Source organism: Nicotiana sylvestris, chromosome 6, assembly GCF_000393655.2.
Source record: "Nicotiana sylvestris chromosome 6, ASM39365v2, whole genome shotgun sequence".
Classification (NCBI taxonomy): domain Eukaryota; kingdom Viridiplantae; phylum Streptophyta; class Magnoliopsida; order Solanales; family Solanaceae; genus Nicotiana; species Nicotiana sylvestris.
Genome location: NC_091062.1, coordinates 94,209,983 through 94,232,182, shown reverse-complemented (window position 1 = coordinate 94,232,182; position 22,200 = coordinate 94,209,983). Strand labels below are relative to the sequence as shown.

General features: G+C 39.8%; 1 protein-coding gene across 1 annotated transcript; it reads left to right on the top strand.

Annotated features, from left to right (window-relative positions):
- The first annotated feature begins 19,443 nt into the window (after positions 1-19,443).
- On the top strand, positions 19,444-21,645 carry LOC138870960 (uncharacterized). Its single transcript, XM_070148804.1, has 3 exons — positions 19,444-19,779; positions 21,477-21,539; positions 21,613-21,645. The coding sequence occupies exons 1-3, from the start codon at positions 19,444-19,446 to the stop codon at positions 21,643-21,645; spliced, it is 432 nt and encodes a 143-aa protein (XP_070004905.1).
- Positions 21,646-22,200: the final 555 nt, after the last annotated feature.

Below are 22,200 nucleotides of genomic sequence, written 5' to 3'. Positions count from 1 at the left end.
AAACCTGTATACCTTCCCCCATTTTGGACAGCTAATAGCTTCCAACCATATTCTTTCAGCATCCTTATCCGAAGGTTGGTTTTGCTCGCCCGATTCACCATATGGATGACTACAAATGAATTCTTCCACGTTACTTTGGTAGTGACCCTACATTATTTTAAATTAAATTAGTATTAAAAAATTCTTACAAAAGTAAATTATAACACTTATACAAAATTGAAAGCTTACATATGCAGTCTCTGCCCGGTCCTCGACCCACCTATCTCCATCCCCCTCTTTCTTCTTCTTTACAATATGCATCTCCTTGAATAGCTCATCATGGCTCATTGGACGCCCATACATCTTTTCCTGAAAATAAATTAATTTAGTTAATAAATAGAATGGATATAATTAGAAAAGTAAAATAATTTAAGCAATTACCAATCTTCTTTTTATCGTCCCAGGCTGATCTCACCTCCCGTGTGCAAGGAGCCTCCCTTCTCGGATGAGCGAACTTTCTTTCCTTTTTTGCTCCTCTCTAAGAAATCCGCGGTCTACCATTGCCTTAACCTATCATTCCATAAATCCTTAAGACATCAGTCATGCCTCTTGTTCTTCTTTCTAGCATCCAAGAAATTACCCGACAATCTCTTACGAGCTTTATGATGAAAAGTTGCAGCCACCTTCGCGCTATAGTGGTCTTCCCATACACACTTGCTCAGCATTTCAAAAGTTAAATATTAGATTAAAACATCATAAATATAAACTATTAAACTGCTTAAAAGAATATTTATACCTTAAATTGATTGAAATATTTTTCCTTCAACGAGAATGGGCAATTAGTCCAAGTAGAGTAAAGGCCATCATAAAACTTTCTGACATCATTGGTGATTATCTTTGTAGTCTACTTACCCGGCCTGAACTTGTAATTTAACAATAAAAACACATGAATATCTTAGTAAAAATATTACAAAACAATAGACTGTAATGACCCGACCGGTCGTTTTGAGAATTTATGTTTCGTTCAGCAGTGTAAGGTCTTGAACAACTTCATATTATGTGTACGAGTTGTGTGCATGGTTGAATTCAGTTACCGGATGATTCGGAGGCGAATTGGAAGAAGGAATCTAGTTTTGGAAGCTTAAGCGGTGAGAATTTAACTGGAATATGATTTTTCTGTAAACAGCTCCGAAATGAGTTTTGGATGATGTCAGCAGCTTTGTATGGTGATTTTGGACTTAGGCATGCGTCCGGATTTGGATTTGGAGGTCCGTAGAGTAATTTGATGCATTTTGTCAAAAGTTGGAAACGTTGAAGTTTGGAAAATGGAGAAGTTTGACCCATATTTGACTTTTATGATATTATGGTTGGAATGCGATTCTGGGAGTTGGAGCAGCTCCGCTATATCATTTGGGACTTGCCTGCAAAATTTGGCGTCATTTCGGGTTGGTTTGATTGGTTTTGGCACGAGTTTTTGAAGTTGTAAGATTTAAAAGTTCATAGTTCGATTCGTGGCGCAATTTGCATTTTTGGCATTGTTTGATATGATTTGAGACCTCGAGCGTGTCCATGTTATGTTTTAGAACTTTTTTGTGTGTTTAGACGGGGTCCCGAGGCCTTGGGTGTGTTCCGGGTGGGCTACGGGTCATTTTCCTCCTATTTTGAATTGTTGAATCTGACATCTGGTTTCCTTTATCGCGTTCACATCCTTGCCTTCGCATTCACGTAGTATTATTTTGGAAGGTGAAATATTTCTTCTTCACATTCGCGTTCAACCTCTCGCATTTATGAAGGTCTGTCTTTCCCCTTCTTCGCGTTTGCAGCCTCTCCTTCGCGTTCGCGTAGTAGAAATGTGACGACCCAGCCGGTCGTCTTAAGAATTAATGCCCCGATCCCCTATTAACTGTTTTCCCCAATTTTATTTCTACTATTTTGATTTGCCGGGATGTTCGGTTTTGAGTTTCGGAGAGTTTTGGGACACTTAGTCCTTAAATGAGAGCTTAAGTGTTGGAAAATTGACCGTAGTTGGAACAGTGTGAGACGGCCTCGGAATCGAAATCAGATGGTTCTGTTATCTCCGTTAGGTGATTTTGGGATTAGGAGTGTGTTCGGATTGTATTTTGGAGGTCCGTAGCTAATTTAGGCTTGAAATGCCGAAAGTTGAATTTTTGAAGTTTCCGGTCCGATAGTGAGATTTTAATCCGAGTGTCGAAATGAAATTCCGGAAGTTGGAGTAGCTCCGTATTGTTTAATGTGACGTGTGTGCAAAATTTCAGGTCATTCGGACGAGGTTTGATAGACTTTTTGATCGAAAGCGTATTTTGAGGAAATTTGGAGTTCTTAGGCTTAAATCCTTGGTTAATTCGAGGTTTCGATGTTGTTTTAAGTATTTTAAGGATTGGTACAAGTTTGAATAAGGTATTAGGTGATGTTTGTGCTTTTGGTTGAGGTCCCGGTGGCCTCGGGGTGATTTCGGATGGTTAACGAGAAATTGAGGAACTTGTTCTAGCTGCTGTATTTGTTTTTACTGCTTCTGGTATTTTCGCATCTGCATTTGGGGACCGCAAATGTAGAGTCGCATAAGCGGCAAAGAGACCGCAAAAGCGGAATTTGGGAATTCCTCAGGAACCGCAGATGCGGTGAAATATTCGCAGAAGCACAACAGCTCCTGCAGTTAGAGTTTCGCAGATGAGGAAGCTGGCATTTAAATGAAAGTCGTAGATGCGACGTAGTTTTTGCAGAAGCGGGAGCACAAATGTGGTCCCAGATCCGCAAATGCGAAAATCGCTAGGCAGAACATATAAATAGTTGACTTCGCAAATATGAGAGATTCTTTTACCATTTTTATCCGGGTTTGAAGCTTTTAAGAGAAATTTTTGAGGAAAACAAAGAGGAATCACTTGGAGGTAACATCCTTGACTTCATAACTCATTTTTATGTGATTAAGGACCTAATTAGTGGTGAAAAATTTGGGAAAAATGGGTACTTAGGGCTTGAATTTAAGAGACCTTTAAATGAGGATTTGAGGGGCCATTTGGACTACGATTTTAGTGTTCTTGTTATATATAGACTCGTGAGAGTATGAGGTTTCTGGAAATGCAAATTTTACCTGATTCCGAGACGTGGGCCCAAGGGGCATTTTTGTCATTTTACATAATTTCACGTATTAGCTTAGAATTTAATTGTATAATCAATTACTTGAAGTGTTATTTACATTATGCGATTGAATTGAATAGATTTGGGCCATTTGGAGTCGAGTACTCGTGGCAAGAGCGTGGTTTCGGGTTGACTTTAAGCCGATTCGAGGTAAGTGGCTTGTCTAACCTTGTGTGGGGGACCTTACCCTTAGGATTTGTATGTTTGGTAATTGAAATGTCATGTACGTGAGGTGACAAGTACGTACTTGTGCTAATTATTGGAAATCCGATTTTCTTTAAGTAAATACTAGCATGTTTCCTTTCCTGTTTCTATTACTTGCACTATTAAGACTGTTGTTAGCTTAGGAAAGCATGTCTATGTGACTTAATTGCTTTATTTGATTCAACCTTCCTTACTTGAATTCTGTGCAGCATGCTAGGCTAGAATCACTTATCTCCTAAATATGAAATTTTGCCATTTCTGTATATCTTCCTGATACTGTTGTGTATTTATTTTAGGACTACGGATGTGGGATTTCGGTAGCTCCCCCTCGTCTGTTTACTTTGGGACTACGGGTTAGATTCCCGGTAGATCCCCCTGCACATTTACTTTGGGACTACGGGTTAGATTTCCGGTAGATCCCCCTACACAGTTATGTGGAACTACGGGAACGCACCCGGTAGATTCCCCCAGTACTGGGTATTTACATTTGGAACTACGGAACGGGATTCCGGTAGATCCCCGCGCACTATGAGTCGGGCTACGGGACGGGATCCCAGGAGATCCACCGGACTTGTACAGATGGGACTACAGGACGGTATCCTGGGAGATCCCCGGTTGTTATTATTCGTGCTGAGTTGTATTTCCTTTCCATGTTTACCTTGTTTTTGTGTAGTTGTTGATGTCCTATACATCCTGTGTCATTTTACTTCCGTACTTATTTATACTGTTCTGTTCTTTACTGTTGATTTTTATATTTTATTTAACCTCAGTAGGGCCCTGACCTTCCTCGTCACTACCCAACCGAGGTTAGGCTTGGCACTTACTGTGTACCGCTGTGGTGTACTCATGCCTCTTCTGCACATGTCTTTCATGTGCAGATCCAGATACCATTACTCAGGCCTATCATTCTTGAGGAGGCGACTACTCTAGAGACTTCGAGGTACATCTGCCGCGTTCGCAGACAGAGAAGTCCCTTTCAATTCCTGCTTTTAGTATTTAGCCCTTCTTTACTTCCCCGTTCTTATTAGACATTATGGAGTTAGAGCTACGTAGTGGTTTTCTCAGCTTGTGGATCCGTGAGTTTCTGGGTTTTGGGATAGTGTATCAGATTTTGAGAAGTTATGTGTATATGCCGAGCGACATTTAAATATTGTTTCCTTCGATTGTTTTCAGCTTTTGATTGTTTATTCCGCAAGTTTTGTTTATTTTCCGCACTTGTTAGGCTTACCTAGTCATAGAGATTAGGTGTCGTCATGATAGTTCATGGAGGGCGAACTGGGGTCGTGACAAGAAATTCGGAGTTAGGGGCTGGTGGCTATTTCTTCTTTGCGTTCACGTCATTCTTCCCGCGTTCGCAAAGTTTCTGTTTCTAACTCTTCGCGTTCGCAAAGCTTCTGTTTCTAACTCTTCGCGTTCATATCCCTTCACTCGCGTTTGCTAAGGGACTTTTGGCAGCATCATTCTTTTCTTCTTCGCGAATGCGAGCTCTTCTCCGCGTGATGCTTTAACATCTTGGCAGAATATAAGTTTTCCAAATCGAGGGTTAGTCTATTTTTATCATATTTTGACTTGTAGAGCTTGGTTTTGAGTTATTTTTTGTGGGTTTTTCAAGCAAATCGATTGGGTAATATATTCCATGATTCTTTGTGGGGTTTTCAAGCAAATCGATGGGTCATATTTTGACTTGTAGAGCTCGGTTCTTCACCTAGTATTTAATATATTCCATGATTTTTTCTTCATTATTAATTTAATTTGTGTTTCGAGTTGAGGAAAATGTTGGTTTTTGAAGAAATTTATCAAAATGAAAATTTGTGATTTGAGGGACGCAATGGTATAGGAATTTGATAATTTTTGTATGGTTGAATTCATATCAGAATGGGTGTTCGTGTTTTGTAAAATTTGTTGGTTTTCGAGGTGCGGGCCCAATGGTTCGACTTTTGGACCAATTTTTTGATTTTGTTAATTGTTGAGACTTTATGATCCAGAATAGTTTCTTATGCGTTTTATTTCTGCTTTGAAGTTATTTTGGTTAGATTTGAGCCGTCTGAAGGTCTTTTCACCCGATGTAATGACTCGACTAGTCATTTTGAGAGTTAGATCCTCGATCCCCCATTATCTGCTTTCCCCATATGTATTTCTGCTATTGGGACTTGCCTGGAAGATTCGTTTTGAGTTTCGGAGTGTTTTGGGACACTTAGTCCGTAAATAAGAGCTTAAGTCTAAGAATTTGGGTTGTAGTCGAAACTATGTAAAGACGGTTCGGGAATGGAATTAAGTCGATTCTGTTAGTTCCGTTGGGTGATTTTGGGCTTAGGGCCGTGTCTGGATTGTGTTTTGGAGGTCCGTAGCTCATTTAGTCTTGAAATGGCGAAAGTCAAATATTTAGAATTTTGGACCGGTAGTAGAATTTTTGATATCGGGGTCAGAATCCGATTTCGGAAGTTGGAGTAGGTGCGTAGAATTATGAAATGTGTGCAATATTTGGGGTCAATTTGACGTGGTTTGGTTGTTTTCGGCATCAGTTGTAAAATTTTTGAAGTTTCAAGTTCTTAAAGTTTGGATTGTAGGATGATTCATGATTTTAGCGTTGTTTGATGTGATTTGAGGCCTCGGCTAAGTTCGTATGGTGTTTTAGGATTGGTTGGTATGTTTGCTTGAGGTCCCGGGGGTTTCAGGTGAGTTTCGGGTGGTTAACGAATCATTTTAGACCATGGAAAGATAGTAGATTTTTGTTGGTATTTTGTTGCTGAAGTTTTGTTCTTCGCGATCACAAAGAGGAGCTCGCGATCGCGAAGGTGTGGCCAGTGGGAGCATCGCGTTCAAGTGTAGTTTTATGTGATCACATAGAGTTATTTTGCTTGCAGCAAAGTTGAGCTTCACGATTGTGAAGCTACTTCCGCGATCGCGATTGAGGAATCACTAGGCAGAATTTAAAGTTCAAAAAAGAGGGTTTGCATTCATAACACAAAAAATTGATTGAGAGCTCGGTATAAGGCAAAATTTGGAGATATTTTTAGAGGAATTTATTGGGTAATGATTCCTAACTCCTTTATGATTATATCTCATTAATCTATACTTGATTTGATTAATTTTGGATTTGGGGTTAAAAATTTGAGAAACGTTCCTAGGCCGAATTTTGGGATTTTCATTGAGATTTTGGTATTGTATTTGAATGATGTTTGTGTGGTTAAACTCGTGAGTGAATGAGTGTTCATAAATTGTTACTTTTACCCGATTTCGAGACGTAGGTCCGAGGAGGCTTTTTAGGTGTTTTTCTATTTTCTTGCCTTAGCTTTGATTTCATTAGCTATATTAGTTGCTTGTAGTTATATTTATGTTATGTAATTGATTTGGTTAGATTTGGCCATCCGGAGCTAGATTTTAGTGGAAAGAGAATTAGTACGGATTGATTTGAGCTTGGTTTGAGGTAAGTAGCTTGCCTAAACTTGTGTGGGGGAACTTCCCTTAGGATTTTGGTACTGTTTGATATATAAGCGTCGTGTATGTGAGGTGACAAGTACGTACACGGGATATTTGTTGTGAAACTCTGTCTTCACTAAGTCTTAATCTATTTTTCCTTGTTAAAACTACACTAGTATATGTAATTACCTTGTTTAGATTCGAAAAGCATGTCTACGTGTTTTAACTGTCTATTTGAACTCTGTGCAGCATGTTTAGTGTAAATTACATGTTTTCTATGATGTGAACTTAGTCTAATATGTATATTTCCTTGTTGAAACTATTGTTAATATTGATTAAGTTGCATATTTACTTTGGGACTACGGAACGGTATTTTGGAGATCCCCCTATACTGCATATTTGCTTTGGGACTACGGAACAATATTTCGATAGATCCCCTATCACTGCATATTTTCTTTGGGACTACAGAACGGTATTCCAAGAGATCCCATAGTGGCCGATATGATATGATGGGATGCTCTTAGAGGCTGATGATGTTATGAGACATGTACCTATGCACGACATGACATTCACACGCATATGCATGATACTACAATTATTTCATGATTTACAAAGTTTTCAGATTTACAGGTTGAGTCAATTACTCTATATTTCCTCCATGTCAGTTATGTGCTTATTTATGTACCTTACATACTCAGTACATCATTCGTACTGTCGTCCCTTTTTCCTGGGGATGCTGTGTTTCATGGCCGCAGGTCTAGATAGACAGGTCGAGAGCCCTCCAAGTAGGTTATCAGCTCAGCGGAAGATGTTGGTGCACTCCATTTTCTTCGGAGTGGCGTGTTTGGTTAGTATGATTTAGACGGGTATTGTTTGGTATGGCAAGACTTTGTCCCGACTTTTATGATATTTATGTACTCTTAGAGGCTTGTAGACATATGTCGTGTACGTGAAAGATTGTACGACCTTGCCGGCCTATGTTTTAAGTTTATAAATGATTATGTTAGCATATTAGGCCCGTATGTCACGTGTATATGATGAAGTAATAAGAAATATACGTTACGTTGGTACTCGGTTGAGTAAGGTACCGGGTACCCATCGCGGCCCATCGGTTTGGGTCATGATAAAAGTGGTATCAGAGCAGTTCTGTCCTACGGAATTTACAAGCCGTGTCTAGTAGAGTCTTGTTTATGAGTGTGTCGTGCACAACACTTATAAGCAGGAGGCTACAGGGAATTTATGATTGTCACTCTTTCTTCTTACTCTAGATCGTATGGTAGAGCTCACTTTTATGAATTCAAATTCCAAAATTCTTTTTATTCGTAATAAGATAATACCTACATCCGGAAAGAAGGTTGGAAAGAGAGATAGTTGTGAAAGAGCCGAGTCAGAGGAATTGGTTTTTTTATGACGCCTACAATAAGTAAATGTGAGGTCTTTAGCAGATCATGGGTGTACTAAAAGGTGTAAGCTCCCTGATAAGAAGCCTTAAGGAAAGAATGCCTATCCACATTTATAGTGAAAGACATCGAGAGATTAAGAAGATAAATACAATTTTCAAAAAGCAAAGGAAGCAGGATGAAGAAGGGTACGAGGCACCCAGTTAATGAAGATTATCTGTATTACAGTTCCGGCAGAAAAAAATAAGCATTGTGAGTTACCCTCAATAATAATAGAGGTACGTATAATTGGCCACACCCATCTCAGTTATACCATATTGGGGGCTAACAGGTGTAGATTAAGAAGAGGACGGGATATCACGATCAGGATGGGGTTAGAGTGGCCTAAAATAGTGAATGGATTGTTTACTTTAGTTGACATTTCTGAAGGATATTGCAAATGCACTAATAGATCTCCTCGTGAGACACCTAGATGGTACACCCTAAAATATTAAAGCTAGATATGAGCACTGGAAGTCTTGGAATAAATATTACCTTAGTGTTGCTCCCGCCCCTAGTAAAGAAAGAATGCTAGGCAATTGGAAGAGCCAAGGGATAGAGCAAGGGGATCCAAAAGCAAAAGAATGTTTTGTTCGAGTTTTCAGAGTAAAGCAGTAGACATAGATAATTAGCGGGAGATAAGAAGAGAGTTAATGAAGCATTATGAGTAATATATGATACACAGATGACAATGGTAGGTAAAAAAACGATGACAGTATTACAGAGTTTACAATCAAGTAAAGGAAAAGACAAAAGATGACAGGCCTAGAGAGAATTAAAGAATATAGGCCATATAGTCATATCCGTATTTTGAGAAATAAGTTCGCTACTCTGACGCGATTACCAAAAGGAAAAGTTAGACCCTAGAGTAATAGAAATTAATATGAACTAGTGAACAAGATAAACTAAATATGAATTAGGGACTAAGTGATTTGATAATAGTCAACATCGTGAGAATTTCAGATCGTGTTCCGACAATAATAGGACGGATAACAGAAGAAGATTCATGAGAAATTCAGAGAATGGTCAATCACGAAGACGGTTCCCTAAAGCAAGAAATGTTAGCAAAGTTAAGCTTAAGGGACTGTATGTACCAGTTACATTAAGTGTCACCCTTGCGAGTAGGGGAATTTGTCATCCTTGGTATAGAAGGATTGCCGCAAGGTGAGTAAGGATCATTGATGTTGAGAAACGACGCCAAAGATGAAGAGGTAAAACATCTATAGGTAGATCCTCATGGCTTCAGCTCTTAGTACACCCTAAAGAGGGGAATATGGAGTGATGTGGCATTAAGTCAGAATTAAGTGGTTCTAGTGACTATGTAATGGTAAAGGAAGAATGCAATAAATGAAAGAGGAATGAGATGGAACATATCCAAATCTTATATATACGCTACGATTCAAGAATATTGTGCAAGCACAACATCAAGGAGAGGGAGTAAAGGTTCCTGCCCAAGCTGTTATTAATAAATAAGGAGCCAGTGCGAGATGTAAGTTAAGACAAAGGAAATAGCCTAAAAAGATTACGAGGAATATTGATATGAGAATGGGCCAACGAGTAGTTAGTAATTGGTCAGGAAGATCCCAGTTATGGCTAAACAGGAGGTTACAAACGAGTCATCAGATCGTGTAAGATAAACATAGTAGAACCCAACATGGAGAATTCAGCCTCGTAGAATATCATTATAATACTTGAGATACATTCAAACAAGAGTCGGGGTAGATAAAGGTACCGTATGAGTGTTACCGGGGTAAAAGAAAGTGCCATTGGGAAGACAGTCAAAGTATCAGTTCAGAAATAACCATACAAGCACAAGGGCATGGAGATAAGTAACTACAAATAAGTATAGGCAATGAAGGACATCAGAAGGTCTGTTCAGTATACGATGTAATAGGCTCATAACTTTACAAGAGTCATAGGGTCTTCCCTAAGTACTACGACGAAAGACTAGCTGAGGAAATAAGGAAGAAGACTTCAACCTAGGCACAACAACCTAAAGAGGGAATGGTCATGTAACAACAATCTCGCAACAACATTGTAAGCGCTCCAAAGGAAAGTTGCACCTACCGTGGCTAATGAATGGGAAGTAAAAATTAAAAGTAATATTCGAGATCATATGAGTTGTATGAAAACTCTAGAAAGTGTGGGTACTAAGATAAGCCAAGTATGAACGCAACAAGGGGGCAGAAAGACCAGGAAAAGTAATAGCTTACGTTGAAAGAAAACTAAGATGGAGCGGAAGAATTATTCGATCAATGATCCATAGTTAGTACATTATGGATACACTTAAGATTTTGGAGCATTATCCAGGCAACATATTTTTTGACAATCATACAGCCACAGAAGGCTCCGGTATAAGTAAAAGAAAGAATTGAGCCCAGGGCATAGACAAAAGATTGAATTGTTTGAAGATTGTATCATGGATATTCCATAACGCCCATGAAAGGCTAAGGTAATAACTGATACCATGAGCCACAGATTGGAAGATAGCTTAATTCTACGTAAAAGCTGATCAGAAGGAAGAGGAAACTAAAGAATTACATCACCCAAGTAAATCAGAAGTCTGATTAATGGACCTAGAAAGATTATAGAAGTTGTGCTTGAGAACATGAAAGAATCACTCTTAATATCAGATGTTTGAGAGAAATAACACAACAACCATAGTCTATAATGGCTCTACAAGGAAGCCAGTTAGAAGAAGTACCCGCCTCATAAGAAGTAAGTACGAAGCTCCCATCAGATTATGTATGTACTAGAGGGCGAGTACTATAATAGAGCTTCAAGTTATGGATGTGAATTACACCTAGGTGGAAGGGAGGTCAGGAAAGAGATAGAAGATACGATGCAAGATTTTAAGGTATGTAAGCTAAAGGTGAACAACGTACGAGATGCCTAAAGGTAGAAGATCGTGAATAGTCCATACTTCGGATAGAAGGCTATAAGCACGGGGATCCATTAACCGGGAATGATAACGACATCGTCAACGACATGTCTTCCAACCTATGATTTCTAAGTACTGAGAGATATATTTAAGAGAGTAGAGAAGAGTTGGAGACGAGGTGATGTATCGCTTGACGTTCCAGAATAACATAAGGAAATCTATGGTGCAAGCAAGTTGAAGGAAAGTTGCGAGTATTATAAATGGATATTTATAGGTTTCAAGCTAAAGTATGGTAGAGCAACAAAGTTTTAAGAAAACATGAGTAAGGATGAGGAAAGACAAGTGAAAAGGTGACGAGAATGGATAAGTCCTCAGGATTAAGTCCATGAAAACAAGAGAGATAATGGTTTCTCTAAGTTATTGAAAGTTCAGTATAGTCTGAATGAACTCAAAGGAATCTAAGATTAATAGCATTTAGAAAGAATGAAATGCTGACCTAGTAATAAAATAAGGGTATAATTATGACAGATAAATGGTGACGTTTGAGCCTTCATTAGAATAATGATTTGAAAAAACAAAGAAAATAGAAGAAGAAAAGGAGAAAAGATTTTGATGGCGGCACGAAATTAGGATACCCCCATAAGGTGAATCACATTGAGACACTATGAAATATGATTATGGAAATCACTTCAAATATTCCTCAAAGTATTACGTAAGAAGTTTCAAGTATTCAAGTAGAGGATTATAGATCAATATTGAGGTGAATCAACAATGGTCAAATACAAGTTACAAAGTATGACATGATATTAGGCCATGATTCTTAATACAAACGGTAATGAAGGAGCATTGAAGGACTGAGATTTATACCTAAAGGATAGACAACAAAAGTAACTGGGAGCTTGGTAAGCATACCTTAGTAAAGATAGATTGAAGTAAAAAGTATGGTATAGTATAACCCATGTAAATGCTGTAAAGTCATATGAATGGATAACCAGATCTATGAAATAAGATATGGCCATATTCGCAAGTTCTACAAGTATCGAGCAAAGGACTTCAGTATACCTCTAGAGGCCCAAAGAGGCATTATATTAAGACTTGTATATACAAAGTGAGGCCTAGATATTGGCTAAAAGCTGGAGGGAAAAGGAAAGAAGAGTCGCATAAGGCGCACTTACAAAGCCAGTGTCATACAGGCTACATGACAGGAAGTAGTAGCAGCTGCGAGATTAGAAAGATTTCGAACACAAATCATGATATGAGCAAAAATACTGGGGGGGGGGATACCATAGACTTTGGATTTATTCACAAAGCAACAACTTAAATGGCAAGAAGAGTATAAAGGTATTCACAAGAGCTATAAGTTACGAAAATGATAAGAGTATCAGTCAACATTCGAGGATGAATGTTCCAAAGGGAGGATTGATGTTACACCCCACAATATTTTGTCGATATTACATTTGGCAGTATTATATTACGACGATGTTATGCTCTGCAGTAATATATTACGATGATGTTACCCTCTGCAGTAATATATTACGATGGTGTTATGTCCTGCAGTAATATATTACGATGGTGTTACGTCCTGTAGTATTAAGTTACAGCAGTGTTGTACCCGACAATATTATATTAATATAATATTACGCTTCGCAGTAATAAGTTACGACAGTGTTGCACCCTGTAATATTACATTACGGTGATGTTATGCTTCATAGTAATAAGTTACGACGATGTTGCGCCTTGTAGTATTTTACGTTGAATTTGTCGTAAGGTAATTGACATCAGTCCAAGGAAAAGATTATTTGGGGATTATAAGGATTATGCTATTTCATACATGTGATGGGTAAATTCGTTAAAGTGAGAGGGGAAGCAAGTCAAAAAAAATGAATTTTCGTCCAAGTTTTGTACATTGGGATAAAATACGGGCTGAGGATTAATACCCGATATTTATGGACTAGTGTCATACAAGGTGCTATATGACCATGGTAGTAAGGTGTATAAAGTATGTTAAAAGTAGATGGTATTTTAAGTGATTTAAAATAATTCTTAATTATATGGGTAATTGGTTAATTATCAATTAATGGAAAATTAACAAGTTAATCAAGTGATTAGTGGATAAATTAATCCAAATATTTGGATAAATATTACATCTCCCACATGGCAGCAAACCCATCAAAGAGTTGTGACTCATAGGTCACTATGTTATGTGGCAAGTCTTAATAATGTGTGTCATTTTCATTTAATAAAGGAAAGACACATATACCATGAGTCATATCTATTATATTCTTAAAGAAATGTCTTACATATCCATTCTTAGGTCTTATATCAGAATGTTAGTGAATGGAGATACATGCAAGAATTTAAGGATTTAAGTAAGAAAATCATATACCTTTCCCCTACTTCAAACCATTTCAAGAATAGAAGCTAAATCTCAACCCATCAAGAACGATTCCAACAATTATGTTGGCTTCAACAAAAATTAATCTTGAAACAAAACAATTCCAACGAGATTTCTTAGTACCGTAGCAATGTGAGATTTTGCGATTCTAAAGCAGTATGGTGCAACTTTTTGCAAGAATATCATACTGATTTTTTTCCTACTCCAGGTATGTTAAGGCTATCCCTTTGTTCTTTTGGCATGATCCATACGATACGAACAACACGTGCAAATGCACAAATTCCATGAATGACTCTATTCATAGAAGTATTAGAGATATTTATGTTCTTGAATTTCCATGTGTCATAATATTTTATCGTCTGTTCATGGGTCTCAGAAAAATACGAAAGTTGAAAAGAGTTTACTTTATGATATTACCCAAAGGCAATATGGTCTTATGACATTTCGAAAGATTTTATTAACGTACTTTTCATGCATTGCATTCATGTACATTGACCCGTGACCAGATGGAATTATATACGCGTATATATGTATGTATATATATGTATATGGGATATGGGAAACGTTATGGCATTACATACGCATCACCACCTAATCAGCTGGTATACGTTGATGATTTTGTCCATAGTGGCCGATATGATATGATGGGATGCCCTCAGAGGATGATGATGTTATGAGATATATACCTATGCACGACATGACATTTATATGCATATGCATGATACTACAATTATTTCATGATTTACAATGTTTTTAGATTTACAGGTTGAGTCAATTACTCTATATTTTCTCCATGTCAGTTATGTGCTTATTTATGTACCTTACATACTCAGTACATCATTCGTAATGATGTCGCTTTTGCCTGGGGATGCTGTGTTTCATGCCCGCAGGTCCAGATAGACAGGTCGAGAGCTCTCTAAGTAGGCTATCAGCTCAGCAGAAGATGTTGGTGCACTCCATTTGCTTCGGAGTGGCGTGTTTGGTTAGTATGATTTAGACGGGTATTGTTTGGTATGGCGGGACTTTGTCCCAACTTTTATGACATTTATGTACCCTTAGAGGCTTGTAGACATATGTCGTGTACGTGAAAGATTGTACGGCCTTGCCGGCCTATGTTTTGAGTTTAAAAATGATTATGTTGGCCTATTAGGCCCGTATGTCACGTGTATATGATGATGTAATAAGAAAGATACATTACTTTGGTACTCGGTTGATTAAGGTACAGGGTGCACATTGCGGCCCATCGATTTGGGTCGTGAAAGCACTTGGTACCATTGTGGTGTGCTCATGCCTTTCCTGCACATGTTTTCTGTGTGCAAATCCAGGTATTATCTATCAGCCTCGAGTCTAGATATGTGGTTGCTGCTTTAGGAGACTTCCGGGTTTTGGGGAAAGATGATTATTGTATATGTCGAGCGATACTATTTCTGCTTATTAACTATATATGTTAGCTATTATCCTTGTGTTTTCATTTCATTTTCCGCAATGTTAGGCTTACCTAGTCGTAGAGACTAGGTGTCGTCATGACATTTCACGCAGGGAGAAACTGTGGCGTGATAAGTTGGTATTAGAGCTCTAGGTTCATAGGAGTCATGAGTCACAAGCCAGTTTATTAGAGTCTCGCAGATCGGTACGAAGACGTCTGTACTTATCTTCGGGGGGCTATGGAACTGTTAGGAAAATTCCACTTCATTGGATTCTTTGTCGTGCGAGATTATTGACTTCAAAATTCTAAACCTCTTTCTTCTATTCTCTCACAGATGGTGAGGACACGTGCTACTGGAGATGACCAGGCACTCGTGCCCCCTAGTAGTACTACTATAACCCTAGCTCAGCCAGGGTTAATTCCCCTTGCTGCAACCACATCTCAGGCTGGGGGAGGAGCACAGACTCCTGCCGCCCGCACTCCAGAGTAGATGGTTCAGGTTGATCAGATCCTAGAGGTTATACCGGTACTGCATGTAGCCCCATCAGCTTGACGGTAGGGCAGCAGCTTTAGAAGAGGACCAGCAGAGTCTTGAGAGGTATGAGAAATACGACCCTCCTACATTTAGCGGTCTAGCATCAGAGGATGCTTAGGAATTTCTGGAGGATTGCCACCATATCCTCCGTACTGTGGGCATAGCAGAGTGGAGTGGGGTTTCTTTCACTGCCTTTCAGCTTCGAGGAGCAACCTATCAGTGGTGGCGTACTTATGAGTTAGACAGTCCAGGTGAGGCAGCTTCTCGTACATGGACGTAGTTGTCGTACATATTTTTAAGAGAGTATGTCCCTCAGAGCCTCAGGGACGTATGGCGCATAGAGTTTGAGCAATTGTGCCAAGGTACTATGATTATTTCAGAGTATGCCATATGTTTCAGTGATTTGGCTAGACATGCACCAGCCTTAGTTTCTATAGTTCAAGAGAGGGTTCACCAGTTTATTAATGGGCTTATTCCCAGCATCAGGATTGGTATGGCCCAGGAGTTAGAGATGGATATCGTGTATCAGTAGGTGGTGAGTATTGCTAGGAGAGTATAGGGCATGTTGGCTTGGGATAGGGAGGAGAGAGAGGCCAAGAGGTCTCGAGAGTCGGGCTATTACTCTGGTGCCCGTACCCCAGCTGCAACCCGTCATGGTAGGGGTTATGTGAGTTTCCCCGTTCATTCAGCTCTTCCAGCCGCCAATGGTATTCCAGCTCCTCCTAGACCTAAGGAGACTTATTATATGCCTCCAATATCTAGTGTGCCTCTTACACGGGGTACTGTCAACGATCAGTCTAGCAGACCTGGCCCGAGCTAGTCACAGCTGCCATGCCCTCCCAGAGCTTGTTTTGAGTGTGGCAACACTCTCCATATGTTAAGGTATTGTCCTAGACTTATAAGGGATGCACCTCCACAGACTTCTCAGCCAAGCGTGCTCCACCAGGTCCTTAGGTTATGATTACAACACAAGCTGCCACCCCACCTGCTCAGCCAGCCCTAGGTGGAGGTCGGGGTGGTAGAGGTCACCCTAGAAGGGGAGGGTAGGCTAGATACTATGCCCTTCCTGCTCGTTCAGAGGCCGTTACTTCCGATTCTACCATTACAGGTATTGTTCCATTCTGTCATAGAGATGCATCGATTCTATTCGATCTAGGCTCCACTTATTCTTATGTATTATTTTTTTTGCCCTGCATTTAGGCGTATCTCAGGATTCTTTAAGTTCCCCTATTTATGTGTCGACCCCTGTGGGAGATTCTCTTGTTGTGGACCGCATGTATCGGTCATCTTTGATTACTTTTAGTGGTTTTAAGACCAGAGCTAATTTATTATTGTTCAACATGGTAGATTTTGATGTTATCTTGGGCATGGGCTGGTTGCTGCCCCATTATGCTATTCTTGATTATCACGCAAAGACCATGACGCAGGCTATGCTAGGTTTACCACGATTAGATTGGAGGGGTAACTCAGATTACACTCCCAGTAGCATTATTTCATTTGTTAAAGTTCAGCGAATGGTTGAGAAGGGGTATGACGCATATCTAGCTTATGTGAGAGATGTTAGTATTGATACCCCTACAGTTGATTCAATGCCAGTAGTGAGGGATTTCCCTGATGTGTTTCCAGCTAATCTTCCGAGCATGCTGCCTGACAGAGATATTGATTTTGGCATTGATTTGTTGACGGGCACTTAGCCCATCTCTATTCCTCCTTATCGTATGGCCCCTCTTGAGTTGAAGGAGTAGAATGAATTTCTTGATAAGGGCTTCTTTGGCCCAGTGTATCGCCTTTGGTGCTCCTGTCTTGTTTGTGAAGAAAAAGGATGGTTCTATGCATATGTGCATTGATTATCACCAGTTGAACAAAGTTACAGTGAAGAAACGGTATCCTTTGCCTCGTATTGATGACTTTTGATCAGTTATAGGGTGCCTGAGTGTTTTCCAAGATTGACTTGTGTTCAGGTTATCATCAATTGAAGATTTGGGAGCCTGACATCCCGAAAACTACTTTCAGGACTCGGTATGGTCATTACAAGGTCCTTGTTACGTCATTTGGGCTGACCAACACCCCATCGGCAATTATTTATTTGATGCACAGTGTATTCCGGCCTTATCTTGACCCATTTGTCATTGTCTTTATTTATGACATTCTGATGTACTCTTGGAGTCGGGAAGTTCATGAGCAGCACTTGAGGATAGTGCTTCAAACCTTGAGAGAAAAGAAATTATATGCAAAGTTCTCAAAATATGAGTTCTAGTTAGATTCCTTGGCATTCTTGGGTCATGTGGTATCGAGTGAAGGGATCAAGGTGGATCCGAAGAAGGTAGAAGCAGTGCAAAGTTGGCCCAGACCATCCTCAGCTACAGAGATCCGGAGTTTCCTTGTTTTGGCGGGGTATTACCGTCAATTTGTTGAGGGATTTTCATCTGTTGCAGCACCCATAACCAGGCTGACCTAGAAGGGTGCTCTGTTCCCGTAGATGGAAGAGTATGAGGATAGCTTTTAGAAGCTCAGGATAGCTTTGTCTATAACCCCAGTATTGGTATTGCCTTCAGGTTCGAGGTCTTATACAGTTTATTATGATGCGTCGCGAGTTGGCCTCGATGGGGTGTTGATGTAGGACTGTAGGGTGATTGCCTATGCATCTAGATAGTTTAAGGTGCATGAAAAGAACTATCATGTCTACGACCTTGAGTTAGCTGCTATTGTTCAAGCATTGAATATTTGGAGGCACTATTTGTATGGTGTCTCTTGTGAGATCTACACTGATCACCGGAGTTTGCAGCATCTGTTCAAGCAGAAGAATCTTAATTTGCGTCAGAGGAGGTAGTTAGAGCTGATTAAGGATTATGATATTACCATTTTTTACCTACTAGGGAATGCCAATGTGGTGGCCTATGCTTTGAGTCGCTCGGTAGAGAGTTTAGTTTATCTACCAGCAACAGAGAGGCCTATGGCATTGGATGTTCAGGCCTTAGCCAGCCAGTTTGTGAGACTGGATATTTCTGAGCCTAGTCGAGTGTTGGCTTGTGTGGTCTCTCGGTCTTTTCTTTATGATCGTACTAGTGAGTGTTAGTATGATGACCGCCACTTACTTGTCTTGGATGATAGTGCATTGAGGATGCAGGGCAGGCTATGTGCGCCTAATGTTGATGGTTTGCGTGAGTTGATTCTTCAGGAGGCTCGTAGCTCACGGTACGCTATTTATCCAGGTGTTGCAAAGATGTTACAGGACTTGAGGCAGCATTACTGGTGGAGGAGGATGAAGAAAGAAATAGTGAAGCATGTTGCTTGGTGCCTAACTTACCAGTAGGTGAAGTATGAGCATCAACGACCAGATGGATTGCTTCAGAAAGAAAATATTCCGAAGAGGAAATAAGAGCGGATCACTATGGGTTTCGTTGTTTGACTCCCATGGACTCAGCGGAAGTTTGATGCAGTTTGGGTGATTGTGGATAGACTGACCAAGTCAGTTCATTTCCTTCCTATGATGACTACCTATTCTTCCTAGCAGTTGGCTCGAGTTTATATCCATGAGATTGTCAGACTTCATGGTGTGCCGATATCTATCGTCTCTGACCGGGGCATGCAATTTATATCATGGTTCTCAAGAGCTTTGCAGCAGGAGTTGGGTATTCGGGTGGAATTGAGCAAAATATTTCACCCTCAGACGGACCGGTAGTCCGAGTGCACTATTCATATTCTTGAGGATATGCTCTATGCATATGTGATAGAATTTGGGGGTTCTTGGTATTAGTTCTTGCCCCTTGTGGAATTCACCTAAAACAACAGTTATCAGTCCAGCATTTAGATGGCACCGTATGAGGCTCTATATTGTAGCCGATATCGGTCCCCAGTGGGTTGGTTCGAGTCGGACGAGGCTAGATTATTGGGTAGAGACTTGGTTCAGGATGCCTTGGAGAAGGTTAAGGTGATTCAGGATAGACTTTGCCCAACCCAGTCTAGACAGAAGAGTTATGCGGACCGAAAGGTTGCGATGTGGCATTCATGGTCGGAAAGCAAGTTTTGCTTCGGGTTTTGCCTATGAAAGGAATTATGAGGTTTGGAAAGAAGAGCAAGCTGAACCTAAGGTTTATTGGTCCTTTTGAGGTGTTGCGGCGTGTTGGGGAGGTTTCTTATGAGCTTGCCTTACCTCCCACACTAGCAGGAGTCCATCCGCTATTTCATGTTTTGATGCTCTGGAAGTATTACGGTGATGCATCTCACATGTTGGATTTCAGTACAGTCCAGTTGGACAAGGATCTATCCTATGTTGAGGTGCCAGTGGCTATTGTGGACATGCAGGTTCGAAAGTTGAGGTCAAAGAACATTGCATCAATGAAGGTTCAGTGGCGGGGTCAGCCGGTCGAGGAGGCGACTTGGGAGACTGAGCTGGATATGCGTAGCCGTTATCCTCATCTTTTCACCACTTCAGGTATGTCTTTATACTCGTTCGAGGACGAATGATTATTTTAGTAGGGGAAGGATGTAACGACATGGCCGGTCATTTTGAGAGTTAGAGCCTTGATCCTCCATTAACTGCTTTCCCCATATCTATTTCTGCTATTGTGACTTCCGTGAAGATTTGTTTTGAGTTTCGGACTGTTTTGGGATACTTAGTTCCTAAATGAGAGTTTAAGTCTTAGAATTTGTACCATAGTTAAAACTATGTGAAGATAGTTCCGGAATAAAATTATGTCGATTCCATTAGCTCCGTTGTGTGATTTTGGGCTAAGGGGCGTGTCCTGGTTGTGTTTTGGAGGTCTGTAGCTTATTTAGGCTTGAAACAGTGAAAGTCGTATTTTTGAAGTTTTGGACCGGTAGTAGAATATTTGATATCGGTGTCGGAATCCCATTACAGAAGTTGGAGTAGGTCTGTAGTGTGAATTATGACTTGTGTGCAAAATTTGGGGACAATTGGACGTAGTTTGATTGGTTTCGGCATCAGTTATAGAATATTTGAAGTTTCAAGTTCTTAAAGTTTGGAATGGAGGGTGATTCATGGTTTTAGCGTTGTTTGATGTGATTTGAGAGCTCGGCTAAGTTCATATGGTGCTTTTTGGGCATTTTTCTATTTTCTTGCCTCAACTTTGATTTCATTAGCTAGATTAGTTGCTTGTAGTTATATTTATGTTATGTATTTTATTAGGCTAGATTTGGGCTATTCGGAGCCGAATTTTCGTGGAAAGAGCATTATTATAGATTGATTTGAGCTTGGTTCGAGGTAAGTAACTTGCCTAACCTTTTGTTGGGGGGACTCCCTTAAGGATTTTTGTACTGTTTGATATATGAGCACCGTGTACGTGAGGTGACGAGTACGTACACGGGCTATTTGTTGTAAAACTCTATTTTTCACTAAGTCTTAATCTGTTTTTCCTTGTTGAAACTACACTAGTATATGTAATTACCTTATTTAGATTCGAAAAGCAAAAACATGCCTACGTGTTTTAACTGTCTATTTGAACTATGTGCATCATGTTTAATGTAAATTACCTGTTTTCTTTGATGTGAACTTAGTCTAAATTGTGTATTTTCTTGTTGAAACTACTGTTTATATTGATTGAGCTGCAAATTTACTTTGGGACTACGGAATGGTATTCTGGGAGATCTCCCTATACTACATATTTACTTTGGGACTACGGAACGATATTTCAGGAGATCCCCTGTACTATATATTTATTTTGGAACTACAGAACGGTATTCAGAGAGATCCCTCAGCACTGCATATTTACTTTGGAACTCTGGAATGGTATTCCGAGAGATCCTCCTGCACATTTACGTTTGGGACTACGGGATGGTATCCCGGGAGATCCCCTGTTGCCAATACTGTGCTCTGAGCTGTTGGCTTCCATTGAGTTCTATCCCTATTATATTTCCGTATTTACTTTACCATAATATTCTTTTTGTCTTACTTTGTTATATTTATACTAGTAGGGCCCTGACCTGATCTCGTCACTACTCGACCGAGGTTAGGCTTGGCACTTACTTGGTACCGTTGTGGTGTACTCATGCCCTTTCCTGCACATGTTTTCCTCGTGCAGATCCAGGTACTAGCTATCAGCCTCGTGTCTAGTTGTGTGGTTGCTGCTTCAGGAGCCTTCAAGGTACATCTTCCCGCGTCCGTAGACCTAAGAGTCCCCTTCTTTCCCTTGTGTTAATTTCCCTCTTGTTTTTCAGACGTTAATGTATAGAACAGTTAGAAAATCTTGAAAGTTTGTGACTGGCGACATTTCGGGTTTTGGGGAAAGATGATTACTATATATGCCGAGCGGAACTATTTCTGCTTATTAACTATATCTGTTAGCTATTATCATTGTGTTTTCATTTCATTTTCTGCAATGTTAGGCTTACCTAGTCATAGAGACTAGGTGTCGTCACTACAGTTCACGGAGGGAGAAACTGGGTCGTGACACCCGAGAAGTTCATTTTATAGTATCGGCTTGTCTTCTTTGAGGTAAGTATCATGCCTAACCTTTTGTGGGGGATTTTACCTTAGGATTTGAGTCTCCTATTTACTAGTTTCACCTCCACATGCTTAATTGAAATTAATTCTTTTATGATTCAATCTTATTGCCTATTTGACTCTTATTTTACTTAATTGAAGATTTGTACCTCTCCTATTGTCAAGCTAACTTTCATCACTGCGTATCTTATCTGAAGTTATTATTATCTCATCCTATAATTGTTTAGTTTTAATTGAGGTTGCGATTATCTTTTCGCCGCTTATCATTAATTGAATTGTTGAATAACCTTCGTAATTGCTCA

Coding starts and splice junctions, on each gene's coding strand:
- LOC138870960 (XM_070148804.1), top strand. CDS start 19,444: ATGGTCGGAAAGCAAGTTTTGCTTCGGGTTTTGCCTATGAAAGGAATT. Junction 19,780..21,476: donor AGAACATTGCATCAATGAAG/GTTCAGTGGCGG, acceptor TTCCTCGTGCAG/ATCCAGGTACTAGCTATCAG. Junction 21,540..21,612: donor CTGCTTCAGGAGCCTTCAAG/GTACATCTTCCC, acceptor CTTGTTTTTCAG/ACGTTAATGTATAGAACAGT.